Source organism: Fundulus heteroclitus, chromosome 7 (genome assembly GCF_011125445.2).
Source record: "Fundulus heteroclitus isolate FHET01 chromosome 7, MU-UCD_Fhet_4.1, whole genome shotgun sequence".
In the NCBI taxonomy this organism is placed as follows: Eukaryota; Metazoa; Chordata; class Actinopteri; order Cyprinodontiformes; family Fundulidae; genus Fundulus; species Fundulus heteroclitus.
Window position 1 is genome coordinate 27,744,221 of NC_046367.1, and position 12,859 is coordinate 27,757,079.

The 12,859-nt window shown below is 39.0% G+C and overlaps 1 protein-coding gene across 2 annotated transcripts in view; it reads left to right on the forward strand.

Annotated features, from left to right (window-relative positions):
* The window catches only part of grb14 (growth factor receptor-bound protein 14), a 33,335-nt gene that overhangs the window by 8,740 nt on the left and 11,736 nt on the right, over positions 1-12,859 (forward strand). Inside the window, exons 1-3 of one of the 2 annotated variants that reach the window (XM_036139405.1) lie at positions 5,307-5,527; positions 9,011-9,167; positions 12,622-12,743. In XM_036139405.1, the coding sequence (XP_035995298.1) occupies positions 5,465-5,527; positions 9,011-9,167; positions 12,622-12,743 (342 nt within the window). In that variant the 5' untranslated portion in view covers positions 5,307-5,464. Of the gene's footprint in view, positions 1-5,306; positions 5,528-9,010; positions 9,168-12,621; positions 12,744-12,859 lie in introns of those variants that run through there. The other variant, XM_036139404.1, reaches the window with a different exon arrangement.

Here is a 12,859-nt window from a genome sequence, read left to right on the forward strand (position 1 = left end):
ACTTCACCAGCTGATTATAGTCCCTGGCTCCAACCGAATACCCTTAATTATAGCTCCATGCTCCTGCTCCAAACTCCTGTTCCTTGACCTTTCATGGGGTCAACAGTAAGAACTCTTTCGTGGGAAGGAAAGGAGCTTCGGACTGCTGGCCCGTTTCGGACAGCCTCTAACTCTGACGTCGTTACGTGACGGAAACGTACTTGAATGACGCAAGTCAAATCCGGGCCTACAGCCTTCCAAAACCGAATTAAAAACTTTCTTCTTTCTGGAAATTTTAGTTAATTTCTGTGAGGTGGCTGTGCGTATACATCATGTCACACAAATAATTGTTGGATTCCTTTATAGCTCCTTAGTGCCAGTAAGGGACATTGTGAGCTCTCTATGCCAAATTAGCAGCAGGAGGAAGCATACAGGCTACTTTTCCAACCTCCTTCCTTATTGACTGCACTGTTCGGACAGCACTTATGATGGCGACTGCTGACGAAATTCCGATTTCGCTAAAGAGTCCTTACGCAATAAGGCTATTTGGATGGACCTCCATCTATAGCGTGGAGCTGAAAACGCAAATGGTGGGAACTAATCTCTGGACCGGCTTTTCACTTTCTGAACCTGGGTTCCCTTCCTCTGCAAAGAGCCAGCTTCACTTGTTTCATTTTGGGAGTCTGTGTACAAGCTGCCGAGACTGTTGTTTTCCTTTCAAAATCTGAATTTAAATATGAACTGATGTCTATATCTACCAATCCAGAGTGCTCTCACTTAAATATTCAGTGAAGTTTAGTACTGGGTTGGATTTGTCTCAGAATGCTGAGTTAAGGTCCGGGAATAAATTCACAACAGACAGTTCTAGTTGCAAGTTTAAAAAAAAAAAATCAGCTAATTGTTGTCATGCTAATTAACAACAGTGTATTCATCCTCACCCTTTGCATTAGAATAACAAAGGAACATGTTCACAAATAGAAATTATATTGCCCACAAGCTCAATGAGAAGCAAACCATCAGGAGTGCTAATGAAAATGTTGTACCTGTAGCTTTCTAAATTAATGACAGCCATTTTGAATGCAAAACTGGGCTTCTAAGTGAGTTCAGGGGGCGTTTCTTGATCTAGTCACCATTGGGAACCCCAGAAAATCCTACTTGTGAGTGCCATGTAGACACACTACTCATGATGTCCAACTACAGAATAAATCTCCAGGAACAGTTAGTTATACAGCTGCAGATCTATGTCAGTATCCTCAGCTATGTGTTCACAATATTGGTTATTGCATCATAAGAATCCACATTAGCTACATTTTTAACTGTGGAGGTGTGAAAACTAAATTCAACAGGATAAAACATGAAGAAAATGATCTGAAAAGTCACGACATCGCGCAACAAAATGACTTGGAAGCGGATATATTTAGAAAGCTTTTCTGTCGAGAATGGTTATTAGTAATTAAATAATAAAATAAGTAAGTGAGCAATAGCAAACAAATCAATAAACTAGGGTTTTACCACTTTAGAAAAAAAAAAACAATAATATGTGATGGTGATATTTTAAAACTCTTTTTAACAACTTATATCGGCACTTAATGCTGTTAGCGCATTTAGCATTGCGAGCTACATCCCCCAGGATCGACAGTCTCTTTGTCTGTTTTCTAGATTCAATATTTTCATACCTTGTTTGGTAAATAAGATGAATACATGCATGGATATGTAGGTCTTTCCTATTTATGCTGTCAGCAGTACATGTTTTAGTGCCTGTATGATCTCAGCAGCCGGAGAGACTAATGTCACACCATTGTGGCCACTGAGTTCTGGCACAATCTCTGCAAAGCAAAGTGGAGCTTATGTTTCCAGGCTGTCTGCACAATATGTGCTCTTCTCTCTGAGAAACCACAATCAGACCCTGCTGCTGTATCTTGACTTGTTCATAGTAACACCTTGATTTTCCATTTATTTCATGTTATTGATCTGGTAATGTGTGTCAGATAATCTTGTTGTGAACCAGCCTGGCTAGACTGGGATGCATGACCTCACAATTGACTCGAAAATAAATTAGTTCACAGAGGAATTTATTGTCAGGGTAAATACCAAGGTATCAATGAATGGTTGAAGAAATATGCATTTCCCGGGAGAAATTTGCAGAATTAGTTATGTAAGCGATCAAGACCTAAAGTCAATTAGGAAAACAGAGAAAACTCTGTGAAAGCGATAAGATCAGGTTGTTTTGCTGCATATATTAAATAATTTGTTTAATGGCCCCATCTGTTTCTTCTATGCTCTCCCTAACATATAGGTCATATTTTGTAAATGTTTGTAAAATTTAAACAATAAACAAAAACAAATGAACTGTGAAATGCATAGCTGTCCAAAAACTGCAGTTTTTGCTCTGTTCATTCTAATCAATTCACCACGAAGGTTATACCTGGGAAAAAATTAAAAATAAGCCAAAAGTTAAGTCAAATCTCTCTCTCTCTCTCTCTCTCTCTCTCTCTCTCTCTCTCTCTCTCTCTCTCTCTCTCTCTCTCTCTCTCTCTCTCTCTCTCTCCCCCCCCCACACACACATACACATTTTAAAATGTTCAAAATGTTTCATTTGTTAACCCCTTTGTCTGTATATTCACACCTCCGGTCGCCATTCGGCTCCCACAGCAGCAGTGAGGGGGGTCTTGACTGGAGCGACAACGGTCAAGGACAATGTGTCTGGAGGTAACTTTGTTATGGGAGCTGTGGAGACTCTCTTATCGGTCTGGCTCCATTAATTCCAATTCATTTTAGCCGTGTGATAACTAGCAGCGTCTACTTGTCTGTGCTCTCACAAATCAGTGGGCTGTGTTTCCAGATAAAGATTGAAGTCTGCTGTGGGAGGCTCTTCTTTCCCCGTCTGTTCTCATGAATTCAGTGAGAGCACAATTGTGCTCCTCATTCTGCCCTGTGAAGGTAGCCTACATCGGCATGTTTTAATTAGCTGACACGAATGAAACAGGGAAACGTGCTAGATCTTTATTTTCTGTTACAGTGGAATTGGAGAGTTTGTATCAGCTTTATCTCGGTGCGACACCAGAGGTGTAGCTTACTGAGTGAGGCAAAACCTTTGCAACCACTTGGTACAGTATCTTGCAGAACCCTCCACACCCTTCAATCTTTTTCACATTTCTTCATGTTTTTTTCTGCAAACGTCAGTTTAATTGAGATTTATTTACAATTTATTTGTTTATATATATATATATATATATATATATATATATATATATATATATATATATATATAATGTGTATATATATAATGTATCTATGTATATATAAATATATAATACAACATTTTAAAATGTAGGTTACATTTGTGTCCAGTTGCATTCACTCTGACAGCATTGTATAAAATCCAGCCTAATTGCCTTAAGAAGTCACCTAATCAGTAAATAGGGCTCAGAGTTTAGTTTGAGAATATGAGTGAACAAACGGCCTAAGGAGCTAGGAACACAGCAGAGAAGTCAGGGGTAAAGTTGCAGAGAAGTTTTAAACAGGGTTAGGTTACAAGCTTTGAACATTTCCTAGAGCATAGTTTCGTCATTCCTCTCATGCAAAGCGTGTCGAGCATCTACAAACCTACTGACAGGCTGGGAAGAGAGAACGTTCATCAGCGAAGCAGCCATGGGCTCCGTAAGAACTGTGGTGGCTCTGCTGCAGTCCCCAGATCAGTTGGGAGAATATGTTGACAGGACAGCCTTTCGTTATGCAGTCAACACGCCTGAGCGGCAAAATTAAAGTCATTATTTAAAGAAATCAAAAGAAGTTCCAGTTTACCACAAGCCATGTGGGCGACACAGCAAACGTAGAAGAAGGAGCTTTGGACAGCGTAGAACAAAAACTGAACTTTTTGGCTACATTTAAATGCTGTATGTGGCAGAAAGACTAATTATATGCAATATTCTAAAGACAATATATACATTTTGAAAGAAGGTGGTGGCAGCATCATGCTGCTGGGGTAGCAGGGGCAGTGATGTTGATAAAACCTGATAGAAAGATGTATGAACAGGTCAAACCTTGTTAGAGGCTGGAAAAAAACTTGAGACCTGAGAGGAGGTTCAGCTTCCAGCAAGAAAATACCCAACATACAGTCAGAACTACAAAGGAAATGCTCAGATCAGAGCATGTATATTTGTTAGAATGACCAAGTCCAACATGGGGCATAAATTCAATAGAGAATCTGTAAAACTGATGCTCACATCTGATCTTGGCTCGAGGTATTTTGCATGATAGGAAAAAACAAAAATTTCAGATATGTGCAAAGTTGGCAGAGACATAACCCCCAAAATACTTGTAATTCCACTGTTTCTACAAAGTACTGACCCAAGAGCGAGGTGTACACCTACAGGCCACCCTTTTCAGATTTTTTAAAAATTGTTCATAAAGCATGTATCATTTTCCTTTCACTTCACAATTATTTGTGTTGATCACTTTTATAAGAGGGTGGAATTTTTAATATATACATACATAGATATATATTTATATATAATGTGTGTGTGTTTGTGTGTGTGTGTGTGTGTGTGTGCATGGATGGTTGTTTGTCTTGTTTGTCTGTATGTTGCCCTGCGATAGACTGGCGACCTTTCCAGGGTGTACCCCGCCTCTCACCCGTTGAATGCTGGAGATAGGCACCGGTACCCCTCGCGACCCTGTGAGGGATAAGCGTGCATAGATAATGAATGGATGGATGTGTGTGTGTGTGTATGTGTGCGTGTGTGTGTGTGTGTGTGTGCACCCTGTATCACAGATTGTAATAACAATCTAAAAATAGCTATGTGGTGTCTGGAGAGAAAGTCAGCAAAACCCTCTCATATATATATATATATATATATATATATATGTATATATATATATATATATATATATATATATATATATATATATATATATATATATATAGATAGATAGATAGATAGATAGATAGATAGATAGATAGATAGATAGATAGATAGATAGATAGATAGATAGATACATACATACATACATACATACATACATACATACATACATACATACATAAAATATTTGGCTCCTTCCTGTTTTCTTCTTCTTCTTCTTTGTTCATCAACGACTCTTACCTCTGAAATGATCACTATGGTCCTTCTGACCTTGCACTCTATATACCAAATCTGTCCACCATGAGAAAATCTATTTTTCCAGTATTTTGTTTATATGAGCTCCCTTTTTCTAAAAGACGAGAAAAGGAAAAAGATGTAACGTTTTCAAGGACAAAGGAGGAGTTTGTGTTTTGGGTAGGCAGAACAGTTTAGTTTCTCACACTTGCAGGGAGCTCGCTTCTTTCTAACAGTTTTTACAGGATAAAGTAGGACTACTATGTGGAAAACATTTAGTATTAAGTTGTCATCAACATCAGTGCAGGTTTAAATTATATTAACCTTCCAATGCTGAATGGATGGATATTTATCTCCTAGTCAGTTGGGCGTGTAAGGCATGAAGCATGAATTTCCATGCGAGAAGAGTCACCTTGCCTGCCATCACACCGCTGTGTCTGCAGAAACGGGTATGAATCAAACACAGTTTTCCTGCTTTCTTTGATAATGCTGTAACTGTACAGTTTTACCCTCTAGTTTTTTGAATTGCTGCCATTGGTTTTTGTTCTACATTTACGTTTATTTCAAACCGTGTTAGATAAGGTCCAGCTTTCAGAACCTTTCACTGAACTATTTATTTAGTCATCGACTGATGATTTCTGCTTGCGCTCTATTCAAAACACTTTTTCATATCATGCCTGAATTTCCCCATTGTGGAACAATTTCTTATCTTATCTCACGTTCACTTATTTCATGCTCTCCGTTTTCCGTGGGTTCTTGTAAATACAGTTTTGATATGGTCGACCAATCAGTTTTGTGTTTGTAGAGGTGCAGTTTGAAAAACTTTGAGATGTCGATGTTGTTAGCCTGCTTTCTCTGGAATATAAGCAAACTTTGACCATAAAATGTAACATTATTCGTAGACGTTGCAACAAATACAGATTTTAGGGTTCCCATTGAAAAATTTACCTCTTCTTCTTCTTCTTGCCTCCTTTCTTGTAAAAACGGTGCAATTTTGCCTGTTTACGTCAACATGTGGGTATTATATGATAAATAAACATTACTACTGAGTAGTCTTCTAATATCATACATTAAAATAACTTTTGAAAGCTTATCAGTTTTGCTTGATAACTTTCATCTTGTTTCTGCAATTCATCTACTATTGCACACGTATTATGTCTTTCTAGCCAGCTTGTAGCAGAGATGGCAGGTTTGCTGTGAGCAGCTGGCTGAACAACTGTCCATAGTGGTTATGAGCAGCACCTGGTTTGGAAACCTGCAACCGTCAGTTTTTCCAGTGTTATGACATGACTGGGGCGGGCGGGGGGGGGTCCGACGGTTGTCTTAGTCCAGGCTGGAGGCCAGCTCCTCGCCCTCTCACCGCTCAGTGACAGAGCCACAGCTGCGGGAGTGTGCTTCAAGGTCCAACCTTAGGAGGCTAATTGGCAAAATGGCACACGCTGTACTGCCCTTGAGATAAGAAGGTCTAATAGAGGATGTTGTGTTCAATGAGACTATATTTAGTGCTGTATGGTAAGCATCTGGATATGCTCTACCTTGTCAGGCTGGCTTTACAGCACGTAATGTACCAATGCTTTGCACCAAGTTTCCACCCCATCACCTCGGATGGGAGACATTTCTTCAGATCAGAAGTCTGGATGACTTTGTTGCATGTCTGTGTTTGGCACTAAGTGGGTTGTTGTGAAACAAATTGGTCTTGAAATCACTGGATTACCATGACTATCATTTCACAATGTCACTATGAGCAAGTAAAGTTGGATGTGTTTGAAACGTCTTTCAGTTGGAAGTTCAATAGTCTGAACTTCCTGAAGCCTTCAAGCTGAACATTTTTTGTGAGAGATGATTAAAGAAGACTGATTTCCCCTTCACTACCATGTCATGAGCATGTTGGCATATTTTACCGTATGTTTGATGTATAATATATACACCAAATTCTTTGTAGCGTGCAGTGCTTTGCACAAGTATTCAAACACTTGAGCTTTCCCACATTTTGTCACATTACAACGGCACACTTCAATGTTTTTAAAAGGATTTAAAGTGATAAGGCAACGCTTGACAGTAAAAAAAAAATTGTGAAATGGAAGGTAAATCATACTTGGTATTTAAATTGCTTAATAAATAAAAATCTTACATTTGTGATGTAAATTTTTATTTAGCCTCCCCCTCCCCCGTGCCGATATGTGCTGAAAACATGTTTCACTGTAATTACATCGGAAAGACATTTGAGGTTTTGATGAGCTTTCCTTACACAATGATACTAAACAGTGATTTTGAAATATTGCTGTGGTTTACCAGTTATGAGCTGTTTAATGGGTTTTCTTTCCCATTACGTTTGTCCTTCCCAGAGGGGGAAATCCCTACTGCAAGATGTTGCAAAAAGTTGTTTCGTTGCAGGACTGCACAAATAATTACAGATTATCCCACATGAGCTGAGGATATCTGCAGCTCCTCCTGAGTTACCATAGGTCTACTGGCTGCTTCTCTGAATTATCTTTGCCGTGTTCTTGATTTTCATGATGCTTGATTTTCAAATGACAGCCGGATTTGTTATGAGTAGTCTATCACAGTGGTCCTTAACTTTTTTTCCGACATGAGCCAGTTTAATGTCACAGACAAATACAAAGTTCATAAAAAATACCTCTCACCATAACACCGAATCAACAGGAGCCCTGAGCTTGTTTCTCTGCAATGAGACTGTAGGGATAAAGAGAGACAATCACACCTGGAATGTGTTGCTCATTTCCAGTCTACTCCTTAATTTTACTTTTTCTCATTGCAACAATCCTCATATACTTTTAAGATCGTCATCACTGTACAGCATCTCCTAGAGATGACATGCATCAAGAGTGAGTAACAAACTGATGTAACAGAGGGAATCCAGCCATTTTCTTAAAACTAAAACATTGTTCAGACCCAGATAACAAACAAAAAAGAAATAATATAAGTTATTTATTCTTTCTGCGTGGCTCGGTGCCAAATGACCCATGGACCATTACTGTTCTGTGGCCTATCACATAAAATCTAAAAAAAACATTGATGTTTGTCGTTGCAGAGCGACAATGTGAAGCGGTTCAAAAGGTGTAAATACTTTTGTGGCACAGTATTACCCATATCTACCACGGGCCCTTTCATAAACTTTGGACTCCAATTTAACTGATTGAAGACTTAAAGGGTTGCATAAAAATGTCATTGTTGGAAGCATCACTTCCTTAAAATGCTCAACCTTCGGACCCAGTTTGAACATTTCCTTTGCAATTGCTCTTTGAGCTTTCAGAAAGCTTATGATAATTTTCACCAGAGGTGGGCAATATATCATAAAGGATATTGAGCCATATGTCTTTGCTGGTCTATTGACTCTTTCTGGAGGGGAGCGGATGCAGGTGCTTCAGCAGGATACCCCGATGATGCATATATCGGGAGTTGGGAAAGCACAATGCTAACAAGCTGTTTTGTCATGCAGCTTTTCAGCTTTACTGCAACACAGAGGAAAACACTGAGATGGGGAATCTCAGTTGGAAACAGCAAACACTTGCTGTGCTGTCTGATTTGTGCTTTTATGTTATGAACCAAAGGAAAGAAAAACTTTGCAATACTGTGGGTTCAGTTTTGTTTTGGTTTTAAAGCTTGCCCAGACACAGCTATATTCTCCATTCCAAGCAGGTGGGGAGTAGATTAGTAAGTTAAAGGTTTAAGTTTCTCCATGTTGCTGTAGACTTTTTACGTCCTGAAACATGCTTTGCATACTTTTTTACGCTTTATGAAACAAACATCAAGTTGATGAGATGGATGACTTACTTTTGAAACAATTACACGTGTAGTTTTTTAAATATCTGATTTATTTTTCCTATTGGCCCATTTCTTTACTGAAGAATGGCCTGAATTGCTGCTTGGTTGGAATGGTGCTTAATTAAAGGATTATGTTTTTCTTATAGGTGATTAAAGTTTATGATGAAAACAACACCAGTAAAGCTGTAGAGGTTCCCACTGATGTCACTGCCAGGGACATATGCCAACTATTTGTCATGAAGAATCATTGCGTTGACGACCACAGCTGGACTCTTATTGACCACCTCACCCAGCTGGGATTAGGTAAGACTTGTCTGTCTCCTTAAGTCTCTTGTGCATATTGATGTATGTGAGTATCATAAGGAATTAACATGGTGTCCTTTTATATTTGGATGAATTATTTGTGACACTGGAGCCCGACTGTTAATCATAGTCCTTTGTAAATAATACATGGAGTTGTATGATGGTTATTTAAATTTATTCACTAGTTTAATTTGCATGTCAGTAATTGCTGTTTATTCTCGTCTACTTTGAATGGTGTTAAGTGTACACCTTTAGCATGCCCCATCATGGATGATGGGGTTGGGACATGTTATATTGAATATTGATATGGTTATTTCACTAGTAGAGGTTGCTTAATTAGTGTCTGTTGTTCTGATGTTAATGAAATTAACAACAGGTGTACTAATGAGGTAGCAGCAAAAACAGGTTGAGTCCAGACATTTTTTTCCCTTATCATGTCTTTTTGACTGGTTTTCAGTAGTTTTGCATTTGTTGTGCAATTAAATGTTTTAAAGACATTTATTGTTCAATCAAATAACCCTCGGTTTGTCAGGTATTTTCCTGTAAATATCACCCCAATTTGACTTTGATATTAGGACAACAGGTGAAAGAGTGATTCTGGCTCTAGCATTCTCTAAAAGCAAACTTGGCACACACATGGAATAAATGAGAGAAAACTTCTCTTCAAATATAATAATTTTTTTTAACAGAAATAGATGTTAACCCAGGAAATGACAGTACTGATGTTGTTTACATGAAATAATTTATTTCAATCAACAATTCTTTTCTACTAGGCTAGTGAAAATTATTTCTCCAGAAATACTTAGGTTCAGTCAGTAACTTAAAAAGTGTGGAAAAAAAACTTTAGGTGAACGGATGACTGAAAATTATGTCAGAAGCATGCCCAGGTCAAGGGACTAAACTTAAGTAAATTAGGTTGATAGCTTTCTCTTAAGTTGCCCAAAATGCCATTAATCAGCATTAATGTTCTTTATTAATGTTATACGAACACCTGTGCCACGGCATTATCGAATGAAATGAAACAAGGCTATGTTTTAACAAACTGTAGTTATGTTTAACATGGAAAGTAGCAAGCTGATTGCAGGTAGGCCTAATTCTAGCGGACATCAGAGCTTATTTAAACTGACCCTTTAGTTATATTTAATTGTAATGAGTTGGCCAAAAAGCACAAATATTATTCGCCTCATCAGTGTTTAAAACATGCATTAAAAAAAATAAGTTTGTCAAGCCACTGAAACACAACTAAAAAAAACATTAACTTCAGGGTCAAAGAGGGCTAGCCGTTAGCTTAGCCTGTTAGCTTCAGGTCTAATCCTCAGTTTAACCTTAAAAACACAGTGAAAACACATCAGAAATAAACAATTCCAAATTGTTAGAGCCAAACTAACTTTCCCTGTTTTCGCTGACAAACCTTATCTTTTATTGTGTCCTGTTCTGGTGACTGGACAACAACCAATGGTGATGTGTTGTTGAGTGAGGGTCGGGCTAGCAGCGAGAAACGGGCTGCTCTCGCTCTCCTTGATGCCAGCTTCAGGGGGCTTCTGTACGCCTACTCTGGTGCAGCTCCATTCGGCGCTGTCCTCGTATCGGGCCTATGAAGGCTGCAACGTGACTGATCAGTAGTGTTCGGTAGGGACTTGTGGGGATCTCTGCATGGCTTGCAGAGGTGCAGTTCTTCTTGCCGGCCTCCAGCCATAAGAAATACTTCATGCAGTCTCAGGTCAGCTTTTCCTTGCAAAAGCTGAGGAAAAGATCACAAGCAGCCTGCTTCTGTGGTGGCTGGCTACCTGCTTCAATGTCTGATTTCACAGAAAGCAGACTGCTCTTAGCTTATGTCTAAGTTAAGATGTTTTTCCTAACTGGCCATTAAATAGACAAACAGTGGCTCTCCGATGCTGCTTGTTGCTGCAGGAGGCGGCAGGAAAGAGGGTGATTTGAATCGGGAGAAAAGTTTTGTAGATCTCAGGAGGCATCCTGCTGTGAGGGCAGTCATAGGAAGCTCCTTGAGTCTCATATTTTTCTGGGCTATTAGATTATGGTCTGATAGTTATAATACGCATTTGACCAGAGTCATTGTTGCCATTAATATAAGGCGATACATGGACCCTACAGAATTTGCACAAGCTTTCCAACTCCACCAGGATGGCACATCAGTACATGCCATTCCTAGATTTGCTGTGTCTCCCAGCACAGTCTTAGAAGCATAGAGGAGACTCAAGGAGACAAGCAATTACTCTAGGAAATCTGGACAGAGCTGCTGGATGTCCTTAACCCTTCAGCTGTATCTGCTCCTTTGTGGAAGGAGGAACATAATAAGTACTGCCAGAACTCAACAAAATGACCTTCAGCAGGCCACTGGTGTGAATGTCCATGAGAAACAGACTTCATGAAGGTGGTGTGAGCACCCAACATCCTCTAGTAGGCCCTTTGCTCACTGCTCAGTACCATGGAGTTTGACTGGCATTTGCCAAAGAACACTGGAATTGGCAGGTTCGGTACTGGCGCCCTGTTCTTTTCACAGATGAGAGACAGTTCACACTGAGCTCTTGTGACAGACATGAAAGGGTCTGGAGAAGCTGCAGTGAATGTTATACTTCCTGAAACATTGTTCAAATGATCAGTTTGGTGGTGGTTCAGTGTTGGTCTGGGGAATCATACAGGGACACAGATATATACGCAAAAAATGACACCGTGACTGCAAGTAGGTATCAGGATGTAATACTTAGACCCATTGTTAGATCCTTGGCTGGTGCGGTGGGTCCTGGGTTCCTCCTGGTGCATAATAATGCCCGGACTCTTGTGGGAAGAGTAAGCAAGCAGTTCCTGGAAGATGAATGAATTAAATGGAACTGTGCTGTACTGGCTTCACAGGGGCAGAGAAGCTGATTAACAGAGTTAGTCATCTAAGTAATATGCAGGCCTTGACTAGTTTTCAAAGTTTGTAATGGGCCAAATAAACTGGGTGCTGCCTTACAGTGAACGTGTTTACTGTAAATATTGTGATATTTTCCTAAGCATTAAAATAGTTCATGCTACATGTACATACACCCCCTCTATAGATTAGTAAAAATGCATTAAATTTGTTGATGTTATGAGTTTTCGCCGTATAATTTTCTTGATGTTAATTTTTAACACAGCTCCCGGCACACATTAAGCTTCATGGCAAGATTGTTCCAAGTTCTTGGAAATAATTATTTTACCTAACATTTTGGCTCAAGAAGATTTCTTTCATTCAAAGGACAACTGGTAACATATCATTAAAGAATACATTTAGTTAATCAATGAAAGTTTTTCCGTATTATGTTTTCCAATAACTGTCACTTTCAGGTGAGAACATTTAAACTTATGTTTTAGACTTTGGTTGGATAATACACCTGTTTCCATGTAGTTGGGTACACACTTGTTTAAACTTTTCATTCATTAATGTTATGTTCTCCCCCTGTGTTTTCTTCAGAGAGGATCATAGAAGATCATGAATATGTTATGGATGTGCAATCAGGCAGTGGGATGGACACAGACTGTCGGCTGTACTTTAGGAAGAATTATGCTAAATATGAATTCTTTAAGAAACCCTTGGTGAGTTTGCCACAAATTATTAATGAATATAAAATGATCAAACCAGTGGTGGTTCTTGCATGGATGGTGCCCTGAACAAGCCCAATATTAAAATTCAGAAACAAGGTTTTGTTTAG